Below are 22,903 nucleotides of genomic sequence, written 5' to 3' on the forward strand. Positions count from 1 at the left end.
ACTTCTCTGAGTTGATATGAAAAAACTGGAAGAAACAGCAGTCAGCGACCAACACTATTGGACTGCATAAGAGTGCATGGTTGGAATTACAGGAAGAGATGGGCACAAACTCAAAACCGTGTTGACACTGTCGCAATTGTGTGCCTTGCAGGGGAGCCAATGGACAATGGAATGGTGTGTGAAGAAGCAGGTCCACGGGAACCGAGTAAAGTCTGTCACTCAGAAGTTAAGTGTGCTGCTATCACAGACATTCAGAAGGAACTACCAGAGCGTGCCGACGTCACTGAAGTTGAGAAAGCGGTAGCGGATGCCGTAGCTACCGAAACATTGGGAACATCAAGAAAAGATCCGGTGTCTGTCGCAGATGAGAGAACAACAGCCGCAGCTCCAAAACCAGGTGAGAAATCTGATTCACTTTCAAATAGCTGCAAGCAATCAACAATCAGTGTTGTTCTTGCTGATACTGAAAATAGAGTGATAAATGACTAGTTACTTATAATGTAAGCACAACACATTGCCCATTACTGTGATTTCCCTTTACCAGGATAGCTCTTCAGGTGTTTTTAGCTTATTTAACAAACTTTGTTTTCATAAAGAACATGAACCATAGAGCTGCAACGATTAGCTGATTTAATTGATGGGGAAAAAAATGAATCGGCAACTATTTTGATAATCACTTAATCATTTCAGTTTTTTTTTTTCTTTCTTTCAAAAATCGGCACATTAATCGATAATGATAATTGTTAGTTGCAGCCCCACATGAATTCATGAACTCGGATAGCTCATGCCAAATGTAGGGCTGCAGCTATCGATTCTTTTTATAATCGATTAATCTAGCACTTTATCGATCGATTAATCGGATAATGTTTTTTTTGCGTTTTTAAACAACCAAAATTAGTGAAAAAAAGCAACATTTTCGGAAAAACATTTGTATTGCCTACATTGCTTACAATATCATCTCTCAAAAAACTAAACATTAAGTGCATTTAAGTGCCATATTACATTGTTTTTAAAGATTTTTTTTTTTTCAAATGATATCAACCTCAAACTAAGGCATACATTAAAATACACAAACATTACATTAAGTTGTGCAACTTAACTTTCAGAACTACAAGTTTCAACCTGAGACTGATCTGTATATACAGTAGGCCTATATGTAAATATTAGTTATACTCAACCTATTTTCATTTACATATTTGATTATAATGTCACACAGCTTTGTTACACTTATGCTATTAGATCGTTGATCAGCTGTTTCTCCATAGTGAGAGCGAGAGAGAGAGATGCGCAACAATCAGCTGTTTTTCTGAAGGGATAGTCAACGCGTCAGCTCTTTAGATCAGATCGTGGTCACCACTACCTATTTTCTTGTCTTTGTTTTTGGTAGTTGTTGTGTTTGGTGTAGTTTCATCGTCCATACGACTGTTATTTACTTTTGTCGGGTCCGCTTCGTGGAATGGATGATTAAGTTAGACTCCATGTTTTCTGTTGAGATGCTAAAACACTGACGTCGTACTATTATCGTGGTAAGCTAGTTCCATTTTGCAGTAGACCCGCTGTACAGAGTTTTAGTTTTAATTACGTTTGAACTGATTCCAAACTTTGGACAAACTTTTGTTTTCTCCAGCCTGTCTCTTCTCTTAGCCCCTCGCTATTTACGCTCTGGCACATAGACAGTGTCGGCAGCAGCAGACTGAGCCGCGTCTGTGCGACAGTAATAATGCTCCGTGCGGAAACACCGTCCGTCAGCGATACAACGTTGATAACATTGATTTAACGAAGCTTCGAGGCAAGTCATTTTGCATTGAGGATTTTTTGTAATCGAATTATTCGAGTTATTCGAGGAATCGTTTCAGCCCTAGCCAAATGTATGCTGGTTCACGCAGCCTTCGTGTGAAATTGACATTACAGCAGCTGCATTTACACAGGAATCATGTTTGGTTATCTGCTTTTACTGTGGTTCTGTTGCACCTACCAAATAGCTGTTTGCTGTTGTTTTGTGTTGTATTATTGTTTTTTTTGGATGTCTGGTATTTTTGAAACTGCAGTAGGGAGGACTTTAAAAGTAGTGACGGTAGCTTTAATGACAATTCACCGCAATCCTTTGCAAGAGTGCCACTGCGGTGTTGTAGCTGAAGCTCCATTGCTCGCCAGAGTGTGTCACTGTTCACCTTGTAATAGACTCCACTGTGCTGCAGCTTGGTGAATGAGTCTGGTGTTTCTTCTTTGTTTTCAAGAGTGTGTCTGGTTTGGGCTTATCTGTCATGTTCGCCTCCTTACTCTCCAGTACAGGATATTCTCACAGCCAACTCACACTAATGAATAAATAACACTCAGAGTAAAGGGAGATAGTAAACCCCTATTAGACACAGGAAGCAGCACTTCTAACAACTGCTCATGTTTCAGACCTCAACCACTTTTTCCCCCTCTCAAACATCTAATGAGAGCAGGACCCCACGCTCATTAATCAAAAGGCAGGGACGTACATTGGAAAGCTGTACTTTGGCTGGAAAGCTTGGTGTTGGCAAAGGTTGATCCAGATGCAGACATAAACATACAGCGGAGCCAGTGTCCTTCTGCTCTTACACCTGTGTCAGCACCACACTATTCCTACCCAGACTGTCAGAAATAATATGCCTTTTCAGGAGGCTAGCAAAGAGGAAGCAAGGAGGATTTACTATGTTGGCCCAGTGGTTTGCCACTCCCCCCTTATTCACCTCCAACAGAAAACACCTGGACATATCTTTCCTCTAGTTTTATGACTGGAGTGCTTTATGGCTTTGGGCAGGTTCCAGTTCTAGCTTGGGAAACATTGGCTCCCCATTTTCTGTATACCGTATGCAAAGCCAGAGGTAAACAGATACAGAAGTACGTGTTGTGTTTTGCAAAATCGGTCCTAGGATCGGCTTTTTAGATAATCACAAGTAGTGAAACTTGCATACAAGTATTTGTATTCTTGAAATTAAGTATTTTATCAATGTGGTGTGTGTGTTGCAATAAAAGTACAGCTAGTCGGTACTGACATGTAAGCTGAACTCTTTTTTTAATTGCGTGCATGCGTGCGTGCAATCCGTGGGAAGAGAGGCACCTGGACAGAGTGATGGTGGATAAGGGTTGATGTGTTTGTGTGACCAGTCTGTCTTGACCATGTCGTATTTATAGAGGAAACCATTTACAACCATTATGGTTTTATATTTATATCAGAAGGCTTGCTTAGAAATACTTCCCTCCTTTCCTGTCATTTACTTTTAAAGACCAATACAGCCAACAATTGAGATGATGCAAGGACCAGGTAATTCTCCATCTAGTAACTAAATTTGTGTGATAATGTGAAACAAATTGTTAACAAGAACATAGCAGTTACAAATACAAAAGTTAAAGGAACAGTTTATTCACCGTATCCCCCAGAGTTGGATAAGTCCATACATACCCTTCTCATCTCCGTCTGGCGCACCCACCGCTAGCCTCGCTTAGCACAGATCCTGGAGGTAACCGGCTCCAACTAGCCTACCGCTCCCAATAACTGACAAAATAACGCCAACATTTTCCTATTTACATTGACATTACTTTGATTTGTATAGTCACAACGTGTACAAAAAAAGGTCACATGAGACACAGCCATTTTCTAACTGTATACAAACTGGGAACTATTCTCCACAGAAGACGAAGCACTGCTACTTCTGCTACTTGGGCGGAGTGATTTGCTCGCAGCACCTGAGAAGCCCCGTGGTGAGGAGCAGAGAGTAACAACGGTGCTTTCCAGGTGTTGCGCTAATCACTCCGCCCAAGCAAGCCCCCAGGAACGGCGCCATGTCTTAAAGCAACCATGGGCTTAGCGGGTAACGGTGGAACTGCACCCCTTCTGGCCCAGAAAGACTTTTCCCATAGACTTTGCAAGGCAAAAGAAACTTCTATATTTCAGCAGATCATTTTTTTGGGGTACATCAACTTACCAGCCCGAACACTTAAAGGGTGCTTGTTTAAAACGTCACATTTTTTTTATAATTTTAACATTTACTAGTAGCCGAATCCAAAGTTATTAAACTAGGCATGATGAATGTGCATAATGGACGCGAGCAGACCCGCTGGACATGTCGCCCTGCACTGCGCACGCTCATATGATTGTTCAAGCTAAATAATGGAGCTAGTTAGGTAGCTAACGTTAACGTAATATCTTATTTAGGCTCGGGCGATATGGAGAAAATCAAATATCACGATATTTTTGACCAAATACCTCAATATCGATACCGCAGCGATATTGACTATTGGTGCTTTCACAAAATATTTACACAATGAGATTTTTGATAAATAATCATCAGTAATGACTAAGTGGGTAAAGGCAAATAATAGAACAGTTACAACAGTCTGGTAAGTTCAGAAAATGACATCACTTTAATGTAACGCAGCCTTTAAAACCAGGAAAAGACAACACTTGCCATATTACGATATCCAAAATCTAAGACGATATCACGATATCGATATAATATTGATATATCGCCCAGCTCTAATCTTATGTCCCTAAGAGCCGATGTGGGTTTAGGGTTTAACACTTATCTTACGATACATCCGAGGGCTGTATGCTGTAAAGCCTGTAACGTGGATGAGCGATGAAGCCATGGATTTATTAAGGGAAGCTCTGTTCACGAAGCTGCAGGCTAACCTTAATAGCTAGCACTAGCTAGTAGCTAGCTAGTAGCACGATATAATGGTTAGATCTCCTCGGTTGTCTAAATACATCCATCCTTTATTTAGATAAGCATGTAAACGATCTGGAACAACGAAAACACAATGTTTAACGTTAGTGAATATTTTAGACAATGAAACGGCGAGTTCATGATTTCGCCACATACTATACTTCTAAGAGACACGAGAGAGAAGCTCATGAATGAGCATGTCGCTACCGGTTGCTACGACAACACAATCAAATTGTTGCTAGTGTGCGTGTCCATGGTGACGTCATGGGCCAGTCAACGCGGAAGAGCCGAGCTCCATGATTGCTTTATGCGCTTTAGCGCACTCTCATTGGAATGTACGGGGCTTCCCGCCAAACGCTGTATCCAGTTTTCTTAATACATCCATGCGACCAAGTAGCAGAAGTGGCAGTGCTTCGCCTTCTGTGGAGAATAGTTCCCAGTATGTATACGGTTGGAAGATGGCTGGGTCTCATGTGACCTTGTTATTTGTACACGCTGTGAATAAGCTAAAGTCTCAATAAGTCGGCGTGTTCCTTTTTTAAGTCAAAGCTGGATTGAAATGTAGTTATATTATACTTGAATGTTTAACTGTTGTTGTTGTCATCCTCAATGTTTTAGTTCACCTTGTACATTCAAAAGTATAAGTCAGGATTTTAAGATACATCATGAAGTATAAGCCAAAACAAAAGTGCATGAACTTGCTGCTGTGGTGTGTTTTTATTATTCACAGGACAGAAGCTGTACCTTACAGTAGAAAAACTGTAGCTTGTGTCAGCTGAAGCTGCATGCTGCCAGTGAACCGTGGCCAGTGCCAGAGTTTCCCTCTCCCCTTGTCAGGACCAGGCGTCCCTCTCTTCCTTGTTACGTCGACACAGGGGAAAGTTAGTAAGTGAGCTGATGGCGGCGGCTGGCAATAGGACAAGGAGGAAATGGCTCTCGTTTCCTTATTGCTCCAAACAGGATGTGGGCGTGTAAACTGTTGACATGGGATGCCCGGAGAGCTGCAGGGCTTGGCAAGAGCCCAGGAGGTGGTGGTGGTGCTGGAGGAGGAGGAGAAGCAGAAGGATGAGGAAGGGGACAGAGAGAGGGAAACAGGGAGAGATTTAGTTGCAGGGCCGTGCAGAGACCTTTGGAGGGGCAGGCGCTCAAAGTATAAAAGGGGCACATGGAACAAGGCTTTAAATAGGGCTGTGCTCAAAATATCAATACATCAATATATTGTGACGCATTCCTTTCTGATACGTGTATCGATACGGATGCTTCTGTATTTATACGGCAGCAAATGTTGTTATGCAGTTTTGAAAAATAATCTGAATAGAAAAGACCATTTTAAGGTCAAAAGTTTCCACCTATTAATAACTCTGGAATTACAAACTGAAGTGTCTTAAGTGGTCCCAATCTGAAGGCTTTTTCTTCTCTGTTATACAGAATAGTAAAGAATAGCTGTTATAGTAAACTCTGTCTAGGACATCGTCATTATTCAAAATCAACGTGGCCCGTTTCGTACAGTACAGTACAGTATAGTTTTATTTAATGCCTTATCAGCAGGGGTTAAATTGGGATTTGTTATGTGGGGGGGCTCTCCCTAGGGGGGTCCGGGGGTATGCCCCCCTGGGAAGAATAAATAAACCGCACAAATGGCACTTTGTGGAGAGTTTTGTGCAAAGAAATGGAGAAATTGAGTCTTACATGATACGTGCAAAACTGCAAGGTTAAGAGCCTATACTTCGTATTGTTGTAGTATCAACAGGTAGGCTATTGGGGCATTTAGCATTTACATTACTGTTGATCAGTCATCACTTGATTACACATTGTATTACCTTGTTATGATATAAGAAGTGACCCATACAACGTGCCAAACAAAATGTGCTACATGAAGAGTGCAGCATATGACAGTAGCAACAGCTGAGAAGATTTGGGTCTGTGGTGACCAGGTCCACCTCACACAAACCTCCTTCACCCATTCTCTCTCTTAACAACACACTCACACTCACACTCACACTCACACACACAGCGCTGAGTGGGGCTCTCTGTGGCCGGCTCGGAGCCCTGCCGCTGGAGGAGATGCGACAGTGAGAACTGGTTCCAGGGCTTGGTCAGCGACAAGCTGAGCCCCGGCCCAATTTAACCCCCGCACACAGCAATATAAACAACAGCTCCATGCTCTCTTCACGTCGTTCTTGTAAAATAATAATAATAATCCGTAAACATTACAAACACACCGCTTCGCTGAGAACAGCACTTACCAGCACCCGCGGTATTTAAGATCCTCTCCTTCTGGTGCGATATTAAAAAACGCGCGTGCGGTAAATCATCCCAGTCTGGATGAGGTCGTCAGGTGAAAGGTCATCATGTGGTTAATTTTATTTATGAATAAATTATTATTCATTGATTTACTAATAGTTCTTCACACAACGGCCTTTAATTACATTTTATTTTTTTGCCTTGACAAAAGGGCACTTTGGGCATCAAGGGGCAAAGGGGCAGGTGCTCAAGCACCCTCCGCCCCCCTCGCCCCCTGCATGTGCCTGTTTAGTTGGGTGTTTAAGCCCCTAAACGTCGGCTTCCAGGCAGCGCTTCCTGGAAGGCACTAGGATTAGGCAATGGTTAGGGTTAAGGTGCCTTGAAGTCGACGGTCGCAGCACTGCCTAGAAGTCGACGTTGGGGGCTTAAAACCCCACTGAGCAAAGTCGACGGTCGCAGCGCTGCCTTGAAGTCAACGTTGGGGGCTTAAAACCCCATTGAGCATTTAGTTGCTTCAGATTGTTCATGTCAGTCTTGTTGAGGAAGAAAAAACAGAGAAAGTGTTTTGTGTGTGTTCTGCTCGTAACAACCTCACCTGCCCACACCAGCTAACCAAGATCTGTTATCTTTTTTTCGTTGTAGGTATTCGAAGTAAAATAACCTTGGATTCATTATGTCTTTTGCTTCTTCTGTTTTTTTATATAAACACACACTAGCTAGCTGCTAATCATTTGGGCAAACACAGATCATATAGTTTTATAGCCTCCTGAGAAATGATGTAATGTAAAGACTATTGAGGCAGGGAAACTAGAACATGACTTCCATAGGCCTTTCTGTTGACACTGGCTTCTTAGGCAGGGGATACACTAAAGTAAACATGCAGCCCATTTGCCCAGAGGGGCAGGGGAAAATCCATCGGAGACATGGTCTAACGCTCACAAAATCTGCCCCAAATTTGAGACCCATCAATGCCAGCAGCTTGAAGTTACCACCTTTCTTACTTGTTAATTCACATTCTAAAGGCCGAATTTTAGAGCGGATTAATTCAATTATTTCTTATAACTGCCTCTTTTTTTCTTCCATATTCTCACCTGGAAATACTTTGAAAATGCTATGCCATGTCTTTCACATGAAAATAGATTTAAGATTGCCGTTTTTACGCAGCACCCCCACCTAACCTAACCATTGGAAAGCATTTACAGTTCTCCCCCTCTTCTGTCTTTTCTCTGGGGTGCAGGGATGGGAGCTGATCCTGGCCGGCCGCCATGTCGGAAGGCCAAAGACTTGAGAAAGGAACGACGTCTTCAGAAAGAGCAGATTAGACAGGCTGACGGGGTCTCTTCTATTGTCTCTCCTACCCCACCCGCTCCGGCCCAGCCCAAGCTACCCAAAGCCCTGGAAGATTTCGTCAATGAGTCATTGCCTGAAAACTCTTCGCATTGCCTTGAGGTGAGCAGAAATCTAGAGTAGGTACTTTCTTTTTCTCTTTTTATGTAACTTGGAATAAACATCAGCCTATTGTGATGTTTCCAGCTGTCATTAAGAAAAAGTGTTTTTGGTTGAGCTCTTTGTCTCCATAATGTTTGGATTTAGTTAGCTTGAACATTTGGTTTCATAGAGCTCTCTCCCCTAGCCCCAGTGACTTCACCATGTGTTTATGTGTGCGGAGAGCGAAGCTGGCCAGAGCAGAGTGGAAAAACCACCCCTCTCCCAGTTCGAATTTTCAACCATATGACAGGCACACCACACAAACTAGGTCGCGTTACCCTGCTGATGACATTAAAACCACAGCTCCCAGCTCAGTCGGTACGAGAAGACATGGAAATGAACTTTTGGCATGGGGCAGAACAAAGGCCTCAAGCTGAGGTTGGTAGAGTAACGTCATTTTTGGTCTTGACCAAGATTTGAGCCAGATGCAGTGATGAACCAGGCAGTGTCTGTCTCTTGTCTACACACCCCCTGAGACCTCCTCCCAGTCAGCTCTTTCCAATTTCATACATTTGTTTGCATACAATTATCCTTCCATTTCACTAAGTGGGCGTAGACATGAGGCCATCCTTTGTAAAGGAAGGTTAATTATATGTTTCCCAAGTCAAATAATTAAGAGATGCCTCCATTTGACCGATTTAACTGTTTATTACTTGTGGCTAGAATACTCAGATTTGCAGCTAAAGGGCATAAGCAGTTGAGTGAATTTGATGCTGCGTCTTGGGCTTCTGTACCGTTGAGTGAGCTGCAGGCTTTAAGAGGTTTTCACACCAGTACGAGACCAAAGATGTTTAGATCATTTAAATGTAGCAGCAGCTCAATTTCATCATAAACACATCTGTTTCAGTCAACATTTCTCACTTGCCCTGTAGAATCTGGCATCTATGACATTGGAGGAGCTTATTACTTTTGGTGTAATTTAAATGCATAGCAAAGAGATAAATCACAGTGACAGGGTAGACAAGTTTAGATTTACTGTACGTACGCACTGTACATACAGTAAATCTGTATGTACAGGTCCTGGCTTTAAATGCAGTTCCAGTGGTCACCACCAGGGGTCAGTGTAAGAACGTGATCCAGAGCCCCTCAGGCACCTCAGGAAAGTGTGGAACTGTTCACCCACTATTCCCCCTCAAGAATCTTCTCTACTGTCTCCACACTATAGCATTACATTCTAAATCTCCTAACATGCAGTGGTTATGCAATCAGTTGTTTCCTCTTACTATATTACTTTATAATGGCGTTCTGCAAGGTCTTGAAGATCCAGGTTAAGAGCAACATATCTTGCAATAAAGCTTTGATGAACCATGATCTTTCATTTTAATTAAAGTTAAACAAAAGCCACGTTTATTAAGTGTCAGACTGTTGGTGTTAAATTTCAAGACTGTTATGAGAATTGCTAAAATTTCATTTCCATGCCGTCCACAATCTGCTGCAGTGTTGTTTCACCAGAAGGATTTCAGCCTATCAAAATATATCTGTAGATTTAGAACGAAATTAAAAAGGACCGAACTTCAGCATTGTCCTTGTTAGAGACCAAATGAAGGATGTTGATGCCAAGTGGTCATATGAGAGAAACCCACTTAGGTCCAACTCAAACAAACCCCAGGTTCAATTCCTCCATCCTGTCCGTCCTGGGGATTCATATGGCACGGCCTCTGTGGCCAAAAAAAGCTTCAAAACAAAGAGACGGTTAATTAAACGGGGCCGGAGGATGTAGAAGTTGAATTCTTCTTTCAGTTTGTGTGACATAAGCAACACTCAGACAGTTTTCCTTTCCTTTCCGAACGTTATCTATGTGTATCACAGGCTTCTCGTTATTCTCCCAGTTAACCTTGATTTATAGCGATGCAAAAAGAATCCGATTTTGTGTGCATCTTTGGTGTTTTTGGATAAATTTTTGTATTTGCCGACTTTTGCATGCTTTCTTACTTACTTGGGCTAGGTTGTCTGAATTGGGACTGGTTTCAAAGTGTGTCTAGCTCATCCTAATTATTTCAGTAGACCCTATACCCCGACCGAACCTGGGTTTCTGAGGCCGATATTGCGATTTGGGAGTTTAAAAAAATCAGATAGTGATATCAGCTTAATGCTATTCTTTATTTATTTGTAAAGACAAACGCAACAGACATTGTGCCTAAGATACATAGTGACTGAGACATTTTACAATTGAAAAAAAATCAACTTGTCAGGGCTCCCTGGTGTACAAAACTAAATGATCTCAAACCTAGTTTGGTATTTCTCTCATGCTGCTATTAGCTAATAGTGGCCGTTATATCCCCACTTTTATCATTCTAGCTCGACCAGACACGATAGCTCATCAACAGAACAGTAACAGAAATATCAAAGAGCAACAAAAGAAGGAAAAAAAAATACTTCTTTAAAAGATGATTAGTTTACCTTAATCTGAAACCTCTCCGCACACTCTGATTTCTGTTCGGTATGATTAGGATCAAGAATTAAACTTGAGTCTCAGATGACATGGTGAGGCACTGGAAATGGGCTCATATACTCAATATGAAGAGTTGATAGAAAGTTAAAAAGACTAATTATAATCTCTTCTTTTTGAGCCCTTTACGAGTAGTTATATGTTTTCTGTTACCACAAATGATGTGTTGAATGTTAGATTCTTTTGTTATTTTGGGTAACCCCTGTTGTTTTTGTGTCGAGATGGACACAACACACCCTCTTTGTATTCTGGTTTTCCCATAAAGATACAGCTGTGGTGACCAACAGGTGCTATTAGTTAAAACAATCCCTTTTATTGAACTCGAAATGTTTCCATTTTGTTTTAAAAATGGTTTAAAATCTTCAAAGGCGTGTCACCTGTCCAGGAGAGGGTGTGTTTGTGACAGTCTCTCTCTCTCTCTCTCTCTCTCTCTCTCTCTCTCTCTCTCTCTCTCTCTCTCTCTCTCTCTCTCTCTCCCTCCCCCTTCACACACTTTTCTCACTTCTTCTCTCTTTGATTCGTGACGATATCTTCCTTTTTTTTTTATGGATTTGAATCACCACTTTTGTTAATATGCAGTACCTTTTTTTTTTTTCTCTTCCATTTTGATGTTAACCTTTGTCTGCCCGTATTCTTTTTGAAGGTGAGGCTAGTGCGCTCCAATCCCCCTAGCCCGCAGTTCAAAGCCTCGTTCGATGCCTCCTACCAGGTGTACAAACTCTACCAGATGGCCATTCACAAGGACCCTCCTGACAAACCCTCCGAGAGCCAGGTCAGAGGGTGGGGGGCATAGGTCGACCTGCTCAAGGGGTACCCAGGGAGGGAGGGAGGGAGGGAGGGAGAGGGTCCACAAGTTTGGGTTCGTACAGAGGCATCAAAAGGATTTCATCTTGCCCTAATCTCTTATGAATATGTTATTATGGTCCTTTTTATGGTTTTATATCATATAATGGACTAAAATGTATCATTGCTTCAATAATTTATTTATTTTAAGTCCTGGATGTGATTTCATATTTTAAACAAATGCAACACAGGTAGAAGTTTTTGTCGAATTATTATTATTATTATTATTATTATTATTATTATTATTATTATTATTATTATTATTAAGTTTGTACTTTTAAATATGTAATGGGTATAATTTACATGTTTTGAGTCATTTCACAGTTTAAAGTCAGGACTGTACTGCAGATATCTTTAAACTGTAGAAGTCTGAAACTAGATTGTAATTAATAAATAATTTGAGCTTAAACTTGGCAACATCAAACAAAAGGCAGTTGAAATATTGGACAACAAAAAAACCAAAAATGTCTGTGAATGAGAAAAAAAGAAAGAAAGTGAATTAACGTGTTAGTATTAAAGACAGTGAGTGTGTATAAGAGCGAGAGTCAAAGGGAGAGGAAATGGAGGGGAAAATGTTTCCATACGGCCGTGGTTGAGAGCAGTGTTTCTCCAGGTGTCTGAGTTGGCCCTCGGTTGGCCAGCCAGGTCATTAGTCGTGAGCTGTTTCAGTTTTTGGGGGGGGCAGTTTGTCAGCTGAACTCTCACGACCTTGACACATTTACCTTGACAGCGCCCCCCCCGCCCCCATCACCCCACTCGCGCCATAGTTCCATGTGTCTAAACTGGAATTGCATTTGAGTTTGAGGATTAAGCAGTGATGATGAGATCTTAATTGTCTTTGTGCGTGCAGTCTGTTTTGTGCAGCCTTGTTTACCTGTTTGAGAGGAGTCTGTAGTGTTGGACGAGTCTGCGTCTAGCTGAGATGATACACAATTTTGGATTTCCTGCCGCTCCGTCCGGACCTTACACGCACTGACGCTGTGTTGAATCTTGAACTGCCAACCCTCTCCGTGCGATCTGTGATAAAAGCTACGTGGTGCACTAGCCTCATCCTCAAGTCATTTTATTAATAAAGAAAAACACACTTTCAGTCTCCTAGAATCCCATGGTCTTCTTGCATTCGTGTGTCCTTTTTGCACACAAATCTGATAAATCACAAAATCAGGTCACAAACTCCAAACAGACCGGCCTCGAGGACTAGGAGACTGATGTGAAGCCTAAGATGCCAAAACGCTTGGATAACACTGTTTAAAACCTCTTTTGTTGAATCTTGCACTGTCAATTCCTCCAAAGCACCCATGCTTCCTTTTTTCTTTCTTTTAATTATCAACCCACCGTCCTTGTATTCATTGTCAACCCTTATAAAACCTCCCTCCACCTTATTGCTCCTTTCCCTCCACACCCTGTGCTTGAAGGTGAGGCTAGTGCCGGTCAACTTTGAGGACCCTCAATTCACAGCGTCCTATCAGCAGTCGGTGGCGCTGTACGCCCGCTACCAGATGGCCATTCATGGTGATGACCCCAGCGAATGTAGTGAGAGCGAGGTACTGCATGATTATTATTCCGCACATACTGTAGGGAACTACTGCACATGCTTGTTCCATATTCTTACTGCTTTACTATTTTATATGGTTTTAATTTAAGTTTTTTTTTTTTATTGTTTTGGACTGTTGAATAATAACAATAATAAAAAGCACATTTTAATGCAGCAATGAGCATTTTTCACTTTTTTTCAGTATTTTCTGGGAATTTGTAGACCAAGTGAATAATCTAAACGAGTAATTGTTAAAGTAACTGACAGATGAATTGATACTAAAAGTAATCCCTAGTTGTGGCACATTTTGAAAATAAACTTCTTTTGTTAAAGATTAGGGGTGTAACAAAAAATCGATACACTTGAGTATCACGATATCTTATTTTGCAATACTGTATCAATTTTCAAAAAGGCAATATTGATTTTTTTTTTTTGTTTTGTTTTAAAACGTTCAAAAATATTCATGTAAGACAGTGGTTCATGTTTATGTTGTGCTATGCTGAGACGCACCACTAGTGTCCTTGCCTAGCAGTGTCTAGCAGTGCCTGACTTTTTGCTAGAAGCTAACAACGTAGCTATGGCTGAACTTTGGCCTACTTTAGCATATAAACATTTGATTTTCTGTGTACTGAATTGTTTACCTAAAGTAAACTTCTTTGACTTTTATGAACATCATGTCTTTTTTTAAATATTAGTTTTTCTAAAATTATACTTTAAAAAAAAATCCCAATATATCACCTTACGCACAGTATCGGAATATATTGCAATATATTAAATCGTGACCCATGGATCGTGATACGTATCGTATCGCCAGATTCTTGCCAATAAAAGAGGGGGGAAGACATGCAGCAAGCGGGCCGCGGGTTGGAATTGAACCCGGGCCGCTGCGGCAACGAATGAGCCTTGGTACATGAGGCACACGCTCAACCAGGTGAACTACCAATGCGCCCCATCCTTTAGTCTTTTAAAAATAATTATTATAAACACGTCTCTGCATGTTATTCTTTGAATTTGTAAGCTGTAACTTTAAATGTCACTAGTTTATGCAGTGAATGAGAAGTAATGAATGGTAATGGGAAACAATAACCAAGTAAAGATTCATAAAGTTTTAAAAATGAATTTATAATGCACAATAAAAATACTATGAAATATGCGCACACCTCCATTTCTCCACTTTATATATGAATAAAAGAGGAGAAAATGAAGTCTAGTCAGGATGCAGAAGTGCTGGACATTCTCACTAACCTGACAGGGCCTTTTGTCCCTCAGGGCTGGAAAAACAACCTCCTCCACCCTCCTGCCAGCAGGCCTCAGTAAATTACTGAATTCTCCAGCTTGTAAAAGTAAGGTAATTAATAAATAATAAAAGCTGTCAGATTGGGCAAACTGGCAGATTCTTTCCTAGTGCCATAACACTAGCTCTATTAAAGGGAACGTGTGTTTGTGCGTGTTTGTGAGCACTTCAGCTCAGGTTTATAACCGCACTGGGATCGGATGGGTACAAGAACTAGAGGAATAACTTTAATAATAAAATAAAAATATTAAAAGGTGTGGATGTGCGCAAACATCTTTGCTGTCAGTTGGGTTGCCAAAAAATAAAGTTCCTTTTGTTTTTATGGATGGACTTTCTGGGTTGGATAATGACTGAATTTATCGTAGTGTCAAAGCACAGAGTGAATTAAGGTTGGGTTGATTACTCTTAAAGACCATTCGTTGTAATTCACCTTGGCATCTCTACCGTAGGGAATGGCATAGAGAAGTGCCTGGACTCTAGATTGTAACAACACAATATATTCAGATGATAATATGTACAATTCATACATTAAAAAAAAATTGTGCTACATGGAAATATTCTAGAGGTTGACACTGGTCAGATTCTGACAAAGATAAACATCCTCCTGATATTGGCCTTGTAAAAAAAACAAACAAAAAAAACCTTCTGTTGTAACATTACTACCAGAACTGGGGATGCCATGCTGTCCTCTCCTTGGTTTGTCTTGTCCCGCTGCAGTTCGTTTGCACATGGACATCCCTAATTGTTCCCACTCGAAACCTCTAACTTTATTAAATTCCCCTTAGTTGGACTCGCTACTGTGACAACCACTCCTGAGTCCACAATACTAAACGCTACTGATTTTATTTTCTTGCCCATCAAGCTCCTAGTTAACTCGCCTGTCCTCTTCCCAGAAGCTCACAGCCCCTTATTATGTGGCAATCGTAAAGAAATGGGAAACACATTGTTGATGTGGGAATGGCACATTTTGCTGCCATGCCACTCTATGCCTGCTTCTGCTACCTTGGAAGTTGAGTCACTTAGTATTTGTGGAGGTATTTATTAATCCATTAAAGTATTACCTAAGGACGCAATGTAGAATACCGTCTGGCTCAGAGCCAGGCGATTGGAGAGATTTTGTGTGTGTATGTGTGTGTGTGTGTGTGTGGTGTGCAAGTTCAATTACCCTGCCAAAATTGTGCTACCATTAGACAGTATGATGTCCTGGAGGGGAATGGCTTTGTTTGTTTAAGGATGTATGCATTTCCTGTCATACCATGACTGGAAGGGAGCCAGACATTATTCCTTCCACATCCAATCATGGTTTCCTGACAGACTTAAAGCACAAACTTGCAATTATTTAGACACACGCATACACACACACACACACACACACACACACACACACACATGCACACACTCTTACTCACACTTACTGGTCTTAACTGTTTTGCTGAGCCGTGACTCTGAGTTCCTGCACATGTGGCTTTCATTTTGAGGAAAACAAATCCTGTTTAATCTGTATTTACTCTTCTTGATGGCCCGGACCTTAACCAAGACACATGAAGAAGAAAAAAAAAAAGTATATGGAAAAAGCTGAGAAATGGCAATAGAATTTGTCAGTAAAAATGGAAGAAATGAGTGAGGAAAATAACTTTTGGCTCAGATCAGCTTAGAGCTGTTTATGCACAATAATGAGAGATTCAATAAAACCTTCTCTAAGCAGCGTACCTCTTATGACATAAGAGCTCATAGTGTTTAGTTTATATTAACCCATCGATCTGTACATTGCAGCTTGGTTCCTGAAGCTCCTGTGCTGCACACTGAAACAAACAATGATCTAGTCAGCGTGTGCGTGTGTGCGTGTGTGTACGGCTGCTTGCCCCTCTAATCTTACACAGATGAGTGTTTACTATAGGAAAGGGAGAGTTAGAGAGGAAGTGATGGACTCCATGTGTTGTAAAAGAGAACGTTCCAGAAGGCACTCTGGGAATTGCTCCGTTTACAGGCATATGTGTTGTTGTATTAGAGATACAGAGAGATAGTATTCACGTTTGTTCCCTTGCTGTCTTAATGCCCGAGTGACTGTACCTACACGTTAGACTAGTCTATTCCCTGCAGAGTCTGTGTGTGTGTGTGTGTTAATTAGTTTTGTCCGTTTGTGTGTTAGTGTCAGCCTGGCAGGGTCGTGTGGTATTTCGGTCTGTCAGTGGCTAGAGAAGGGTCAACCCTGCCAGGCTCCAGGAGAGCGGCCTCACCCAGCCAAGCAGGGTTGAGGCAGCAGTGGAAAGCTGCCGTGCTCCCCTGTTTCTTCCTCTTGGTATGATTACCCATCAGCCCCCTGATAAAGGAGGAGGAGGAAGGACTGAGGAAGGGAGGTGCTTGGAGCTTACCATTACACAAACATGCAAGTATATGCACTTGCATACATTAACATGCTCGAATGTCCCAATTTTCACAATTCAGCATTTTTCTACAAGGTCAATTGGAGATACGCACGCGCGCACACACACACGCACACGCGCACACACACACACACACACACAGCAGTCAGTGTCGTAGCATAGCCTGCATAAATGATGTCATCTAATAACTGCAGCTGTTCTGTTGGTAAACCATTTTTTTTCTTTCTTTTAGGTTTGAACAAAAGTTTTATTTGTGCCCTCCAGCAGTATTGCACATTGGGAGGCTTTGCTGTTGGTAATTTGGGAGAGCAGTAGTCACTGCAAAGTTAGAAGAGGAAAATTACTTTACTGGCATGGTTACACAGATGGGGAGCTTGATGAGCATGGTTTTGCATGAGCAAAGATCATTATCAAATAAACAGATCAGATGTAGCCACTACGATTTCCACATTGGTCATTTATACCCTTCTGTTTAGCAGGTGTATAGAATTTCAATGGATTTGAATTAAAAGAGTATGGAAAGTATAATTGCATGCAGTGAGTCGCACTTATTTTAATACTGCTAAATACATATTCTCTCTGGGATAGATGTAGGCACAAGGACTTTTGCAGTAATTGCATGTCAATATTTTTGCATTACACTTGGCCCTAATTGCCTTTAGCAGGAGAATGTAAAGTTAAAATGACATTTTTTAACATATTGTTCTGTGTCTGAGGATTCTGTCCATCCCCCGTCCTACTTTACGTCCTGGTGTGAGTTTGAGTCGAGGGTAAGGCAGGGTGTTGCATCTTGCTGAAGTATTCAACATCTGCGGGGTGCACAGTTTGAGACTTTTTATATCTCACAACCATACCTCTCAGAAAGAAGTGCATGCATTTAAAAAAAAAAAAAAATCTTCTTGTTCCATCCTCCTATTTTTCACTTATTTTTCTGACTGAAACTTCAATAATTTTTTGTGCATCTAGTCATTTTTATGTCTAGAATCCAACTCAAGTGGGCGAGTTTGAAAGCTAGTTCAAGTTTGCTTCAGGCAAAGGTAAAATGGAAATGACAGAGGACAGCGCATCATTCGTAGCTCTTTCTCTGCCAAAACATCCCCCAGTATTGGTGAACACTGCGTTAGTGTCGTCAACACCCACATCAGCTGTGGCAGACAAACGGAGAAACACACACTTTGGATGAGTTCAGTATACTGGCTGGATTTTCAGTTGCTCCTAAGCCAGGACTGTCCCACCCAGGTGAACCATGCCTTCAGCAGTCAATGCTATTACAAGCTGTAATGCTGTGTATACACAGACACACAGACAGAAAATGCTGGTCTGCTTATAATAAATAATAATAATAATAATAATACATTTTATTTATATAGCACTTTGCATGGTACTCAGACACTTTACAGTAAAACCAGCACATATAGCACATTAAAAACAGATAAGCAATAAAACCAACACATAAAACAAGCAAATTAAAAGCAATAAAACCAGTACAGCTATCACAACAAGTACAACAACTATCAGGTGAGGAATGTAAGACTATTGTATGTGGAAAGCTAATCTGAAGAGGTGTGTCTTGATTAGTGTTTTGAATGTGTCCAGGTCAGTACAGTCATGGATGTGTAGGTACGGTGCATGGTCTTGAGTGGTGGGGAGAGGAGGTTTGTGTCAGAGGAGCGGAGGTTACGGTGGGGGGGGATTGTGGCGGTGGAGCAGCTCTGTGAGGTTAGGAAGGAGCCTGGTTATGGAGGGCTTTGTGGGTTAGGAGGACTTTAAACTGGAGCCAGTAGAGGTTCTGAATGACGGGAGTGATGTGATCACAGGAACGGGTGTGGGTGGGGGAAATTTCCAGTAATTTATAGCATATTAGTTTTATTTAATAAAAAAAAACAAAAAAACAGACAGCTGTTCTTCCTAGTATGTACAGAGCTGCTGTATGTACAGGATAACTTGGATTCATTCATTTATTTACTCTATGAGAGTATATTCCAAATACTAGCAGTCTTGACAGAAATTAAATCAGAGAAGCTAGTAAGCCTAGAGTCTGAAATGTTTGAATGAGGGAAAACAAGACCAAAAAAAGTCTCTGGAACTTCTCTATCCTATGTTTATGATACGTTGGTTCTATTCTAGACTGCTGTCCTGCTCATCAGACGGTGGAACCAAAGTTAAATATCACTGCTGGATTGTAGCATTTCCTTGTGAAATATGAACTTGAAACTGCGGCGTGTGGTGCGTAAGGCTGAGACAGACAGTAAACCAAAAGCTGTCCATCACTGCTCCACTGTGGCAGTGCTGGCTCTCATTATAGAATGGGGTTTTGGCCCTAAACATTGAAAGCTTGCTACGTTTGTCTTCCTTCGGGTCAGCTTGTCTGTAAACACACTGCTCTCAACCCTTGCGCTAAAAAAGAAGGAGCGCAGGAAATAGTAGAGAGCATGGAAGAAAGATTTCATGTTTCCACAGACGTAAAGTCCCCCAGTAATCGACATCTCATGCGCATTTCAAAAGCGAGTTCTGGGGTAGGCTATTTTGACGGCAACGCTGATTATTTAAGCTGTCACTATGTCGGCCCTGGACTGTGAGTTTCAGTTGATAGGCTAAATGTTTTCATTTGTGTAAATACACAATGCTCCTTTGGCTGCATTTGATATGTGACACCTGAGGAGAACACAGGAAGGGATAAACTGTATAGGACAGAAGTGGAGACATGTATGGTTTTCATTTAAGCCTTTTCAAAAGAGTTGGTGACCCAGAGAACTAACTGTTTTTCTCTCTGTTTCTCCCCCTCCCGCCTCCCTCCACAGTTCCGGAGATTTCTCTGTGATTCACCACTAGAGGTATGTATTTCCTTTGGGCTGTTGACAGTTTAAGTTTTTAATGTCTCTATTCATCCATATGTGTTACCTGTGACAATTTAACGACCAAGAAAATATCCTCCAGGGGAAATTACTGTCATGGAGATGATATGAAAAATGTCCAGTTTCAGTATTTAGTTCTTCAACAAACGCACTCAAAACTGGATAAATGTACATTAGTTCCCCTCGTCCAGTACGTACATAGCCAACCACCTTTGCGCGCTCTCTCTCTCTCTCTAAGAGCCCTCCAGCTGGATTGAAGGGGGGGGGTGTTTTGTTTCATATTGGAGGGGTTTTAATTTAGCCATGTCTAAGTGAAAGGGGGTGTTGAGGGAGGAAAACCGTGAAATGTGGCATCCAGATTGCGTCCTTTCCTGTGGCCTTCAACGAATGGGACATACCACTGCTCTTCACTTCATGTGGTGTGGTACAGATTACAGGCTGATGAGGCAGCTTCGTGGGCATCACTTTGGGACCTAACAGATGGCTGTCGGCCTAGTTAGCTAAAAGAAGTAATTATTTAGGCACCATGGGAAGTTCTGTATCAGCTCCTGGTACATTAATTAATACAATATTGCTCACAATCCATTAACTGGTTTAGTTTTGTAGATGGTTATAATATGAAGGATAGTGATAGCATCTGGAAGAGGATTCACTGTTACGCTGTGGTATTCTCTGTGGTCACTGAGTGACAAGTAGTTGCAGCGAGGCATCACTAAGCGAGCACTTGGCAGGCCTGGTGAGGTGCAGCCTTCAGAAACACCAGTGGACCTGTTGGGTCAGGACAATTACACCAGCAATTAGACCCAGGATGGGCACTTATAACAGCCACTTTAATAGGATTGAGGGCCATGAGCACACACACACACACACACACAAACTGACACAGAGACACGCAAAAACAGTCACTCGGTGTTGCCCCGTGGGCCCCCTCAGGTCTTCACTAATGAACATCATTAGTGTTTATAGGAAACAAGCTTTTATCACCTCGTCAAGGCTGGTGGCCAGGCACACTGAATTACACAGCTCCGCACACATACACTCAACGTCCTGTTGCACACTGCCTCGCATATCTTCCTGCATTCACCGTCCCCTCCTCTCAGACTGGGTCAGGAGGCCGTCTCCATTCGTTTGGCCTCCTCTCGCCCAACTTGTTTTTATTTCTTTCTCTGATCTCCCTCCCTGTCTTCTCCTGTCTCTCTCCAAATGCTCTCCATTTCAGAGTGATTATGCGTGGCTTTCTGCGCTACCTCTGCGTGTCGGGCTCCATCTGTCTCCAATCAGAGTGCTATTAAAACACACACACAGACACTCACCACATGGATCTGCACACTGTGTGGTTCATCAGCTCACATGTAAGCCTGCATTTATACAAATGTATGCAAACTGCATACTTACAAATCCAACTGCAGCTAATTAGGGCCCAGGTTGCCTGACTTGTTTGTTTGTTGCTGTGTTCCATTTCACCGAAATAATTGCAGAGGATTCGTGCTGAATCTCTGAGGTAATTAACATCAGCTGTCCCTGATTCCTCTGTTTAAAAATAAATAAAGAAAAAAAAGAAAAAAAAGACTACATTTACACACGCAGACAGACACGTAAACACATTTGTGCAGTCTAATAAACAGTGGAACATCAGTACCTGCAAACGCGATGAGCAGCCGTCATGCAGGTGTCTGTCACTGCACTTGACCTCGGTGAGGTCTAAGTTGCATGTGCTGGAGAAACTCTGGGTTTTATGGGCTGTGTGGGGTTCGTGCACTCACTCTGTTTCTGTTTATTTTTCTTTACGGCCTCCTAATGTGTCTAACCAAGGGGCAAACACTCATTAACAGTGGTGTTGGCCAATTAGTCACTACGTTTTTTATGGCCCCAGCTCTCAAGCTTTCTCTCTGTCTATCTGTGATTTGTACGCTCTTTCCATTAGAGGAAGAGAATGTGAATTTTCATGTAAGGAAACACATCAGCAGGCTATGCACCAGCTGACATACCATAACAGTGAACACACAGACCCCACTGTACATGCCTCAGCTGTACGCCAAAAACAGAAAGGTCCACCAGCTGAATCTACTGTAATACAACAGAACAGTTCTGTGAATTTTACTTTACAGCATAGGACACACACATATATTTGCATGCTGACAATAATGGTGCAGTAATGCAGCCTGCTTGCAGGACTTGCCCTGTGTACGTTTGCGGTTGTGTGTGGATGCACATTTGTGAGGGAAAGAAGGAGAGCGAGAGTTTGAAATGTGTGAGTTGAACATCTGTTGTTGGTCAGTGCCAGAATCACAACAGCATCGTTGCTGCAGTAAGCCCCACAACTCAGTGCAGCAGATTTTTCACCGAGTTAATGTTGAGATAAAAGAACAAGTAGTACCATGGTAAACACTCATCCTCCACTGATTTGATTTCATCCCAAAAGCAATTTAAAAAAGAAATCGATTAAAAGACGGAATGTACTATTTATCAACTTCAATTAACTGCATAAACATGTCCAGCGCAATTTAAATAAGAAACCACGTGTGTTTTTAGTATTACTTCAAAATAATATTGGTAACCACATCAAAAGGCCTAATAAATGCATATTAAAATAAATACGAGAAAATAAAGAAAAGTATGAACAAAAACACATGAAAATGAATACACCAGGGGAAAAAACCCTTGAAAAGCAAACAAGAAAGTGTAAATGTTGTGTAATTCACTATTGTTGTGAGGAAATGGAATAGACTCAAAGCTATTTCCAAAGTCTGTTCTTCAGCTAATATCTGACGCATCCAAACTCTCTAAGCACAAGCCAGGCCTTTGTCCATTCTGTTGTTGGAAAACAATTTTCCCAACAGCTGCTTTGATCAGACACTGTGTGGACTTTCATCACATTGAATGAAACCTCACCCTGGTTGTGAAAAATTGGGACCTTTTGATCTATGTTACGCATAAAACACATACATGAATGTTTAAAAGGCATCAGTGCACTGCAGAATCCAGCAGACTCCTGTGGGACACAAACTGGTTCACTGACTTTCCAGCCGCACTCAATAATGTCCTTTTGAAATGTTTGTGAAAGATATAACAGGAATAACATCACCAGTAGCAATGAAGGACATTTTCATTTCACACA

The 22,903-nt window shown here is 41.6% G+C and overlaps 1 protein-coding gene across 1 annotated transcript in view; it reads left to right on the plus strand.

Moving 5' to 3' along the window:
• The window catches only part of LOC120548495 (arginyl-tRNA--protein transferase 1), a 58,549-nt gene that overhangs the window by 7,607 nt on the left and 28,039 nt on the right, over positions 1–22,903 (plus strand). The window contains exons 5-9 of the mRNA XM_039784772.1: positions 152–397; positions 8,176–8,387; positions 11,519–11,647; positions 13,134–13,262; positions 19,732–19,795. Of these exons, the coding sequence (XP_039640706.1) occupies positions 152–397; positions 8,176–8,387; positions 11,519–11,647; positions 13,134–13,262; positions 19,732–19,795 (780 nt within the window). The remainder of the gene's footprint in view (positions 1–151; positions 398–8,175; positions 8,388–11,518; positions 11,648–13,133; positions 13,263–19,731; positions 19,796–22,903) is intronic.

Source organism: Perca fluviatilis, chromosome 19 (assembly GCF_010015445.1).
Source record: "Perca fluviatilis chromosome 19, GENO_Pfluv_1.0, whole genome shotgun sequence".
NCBI classification, from domain to species: Eukaryota; Metazoa; Chordata; class Actinopteri; order Perciformes; family Percidae; genus Perca; species Perca fluviatilis.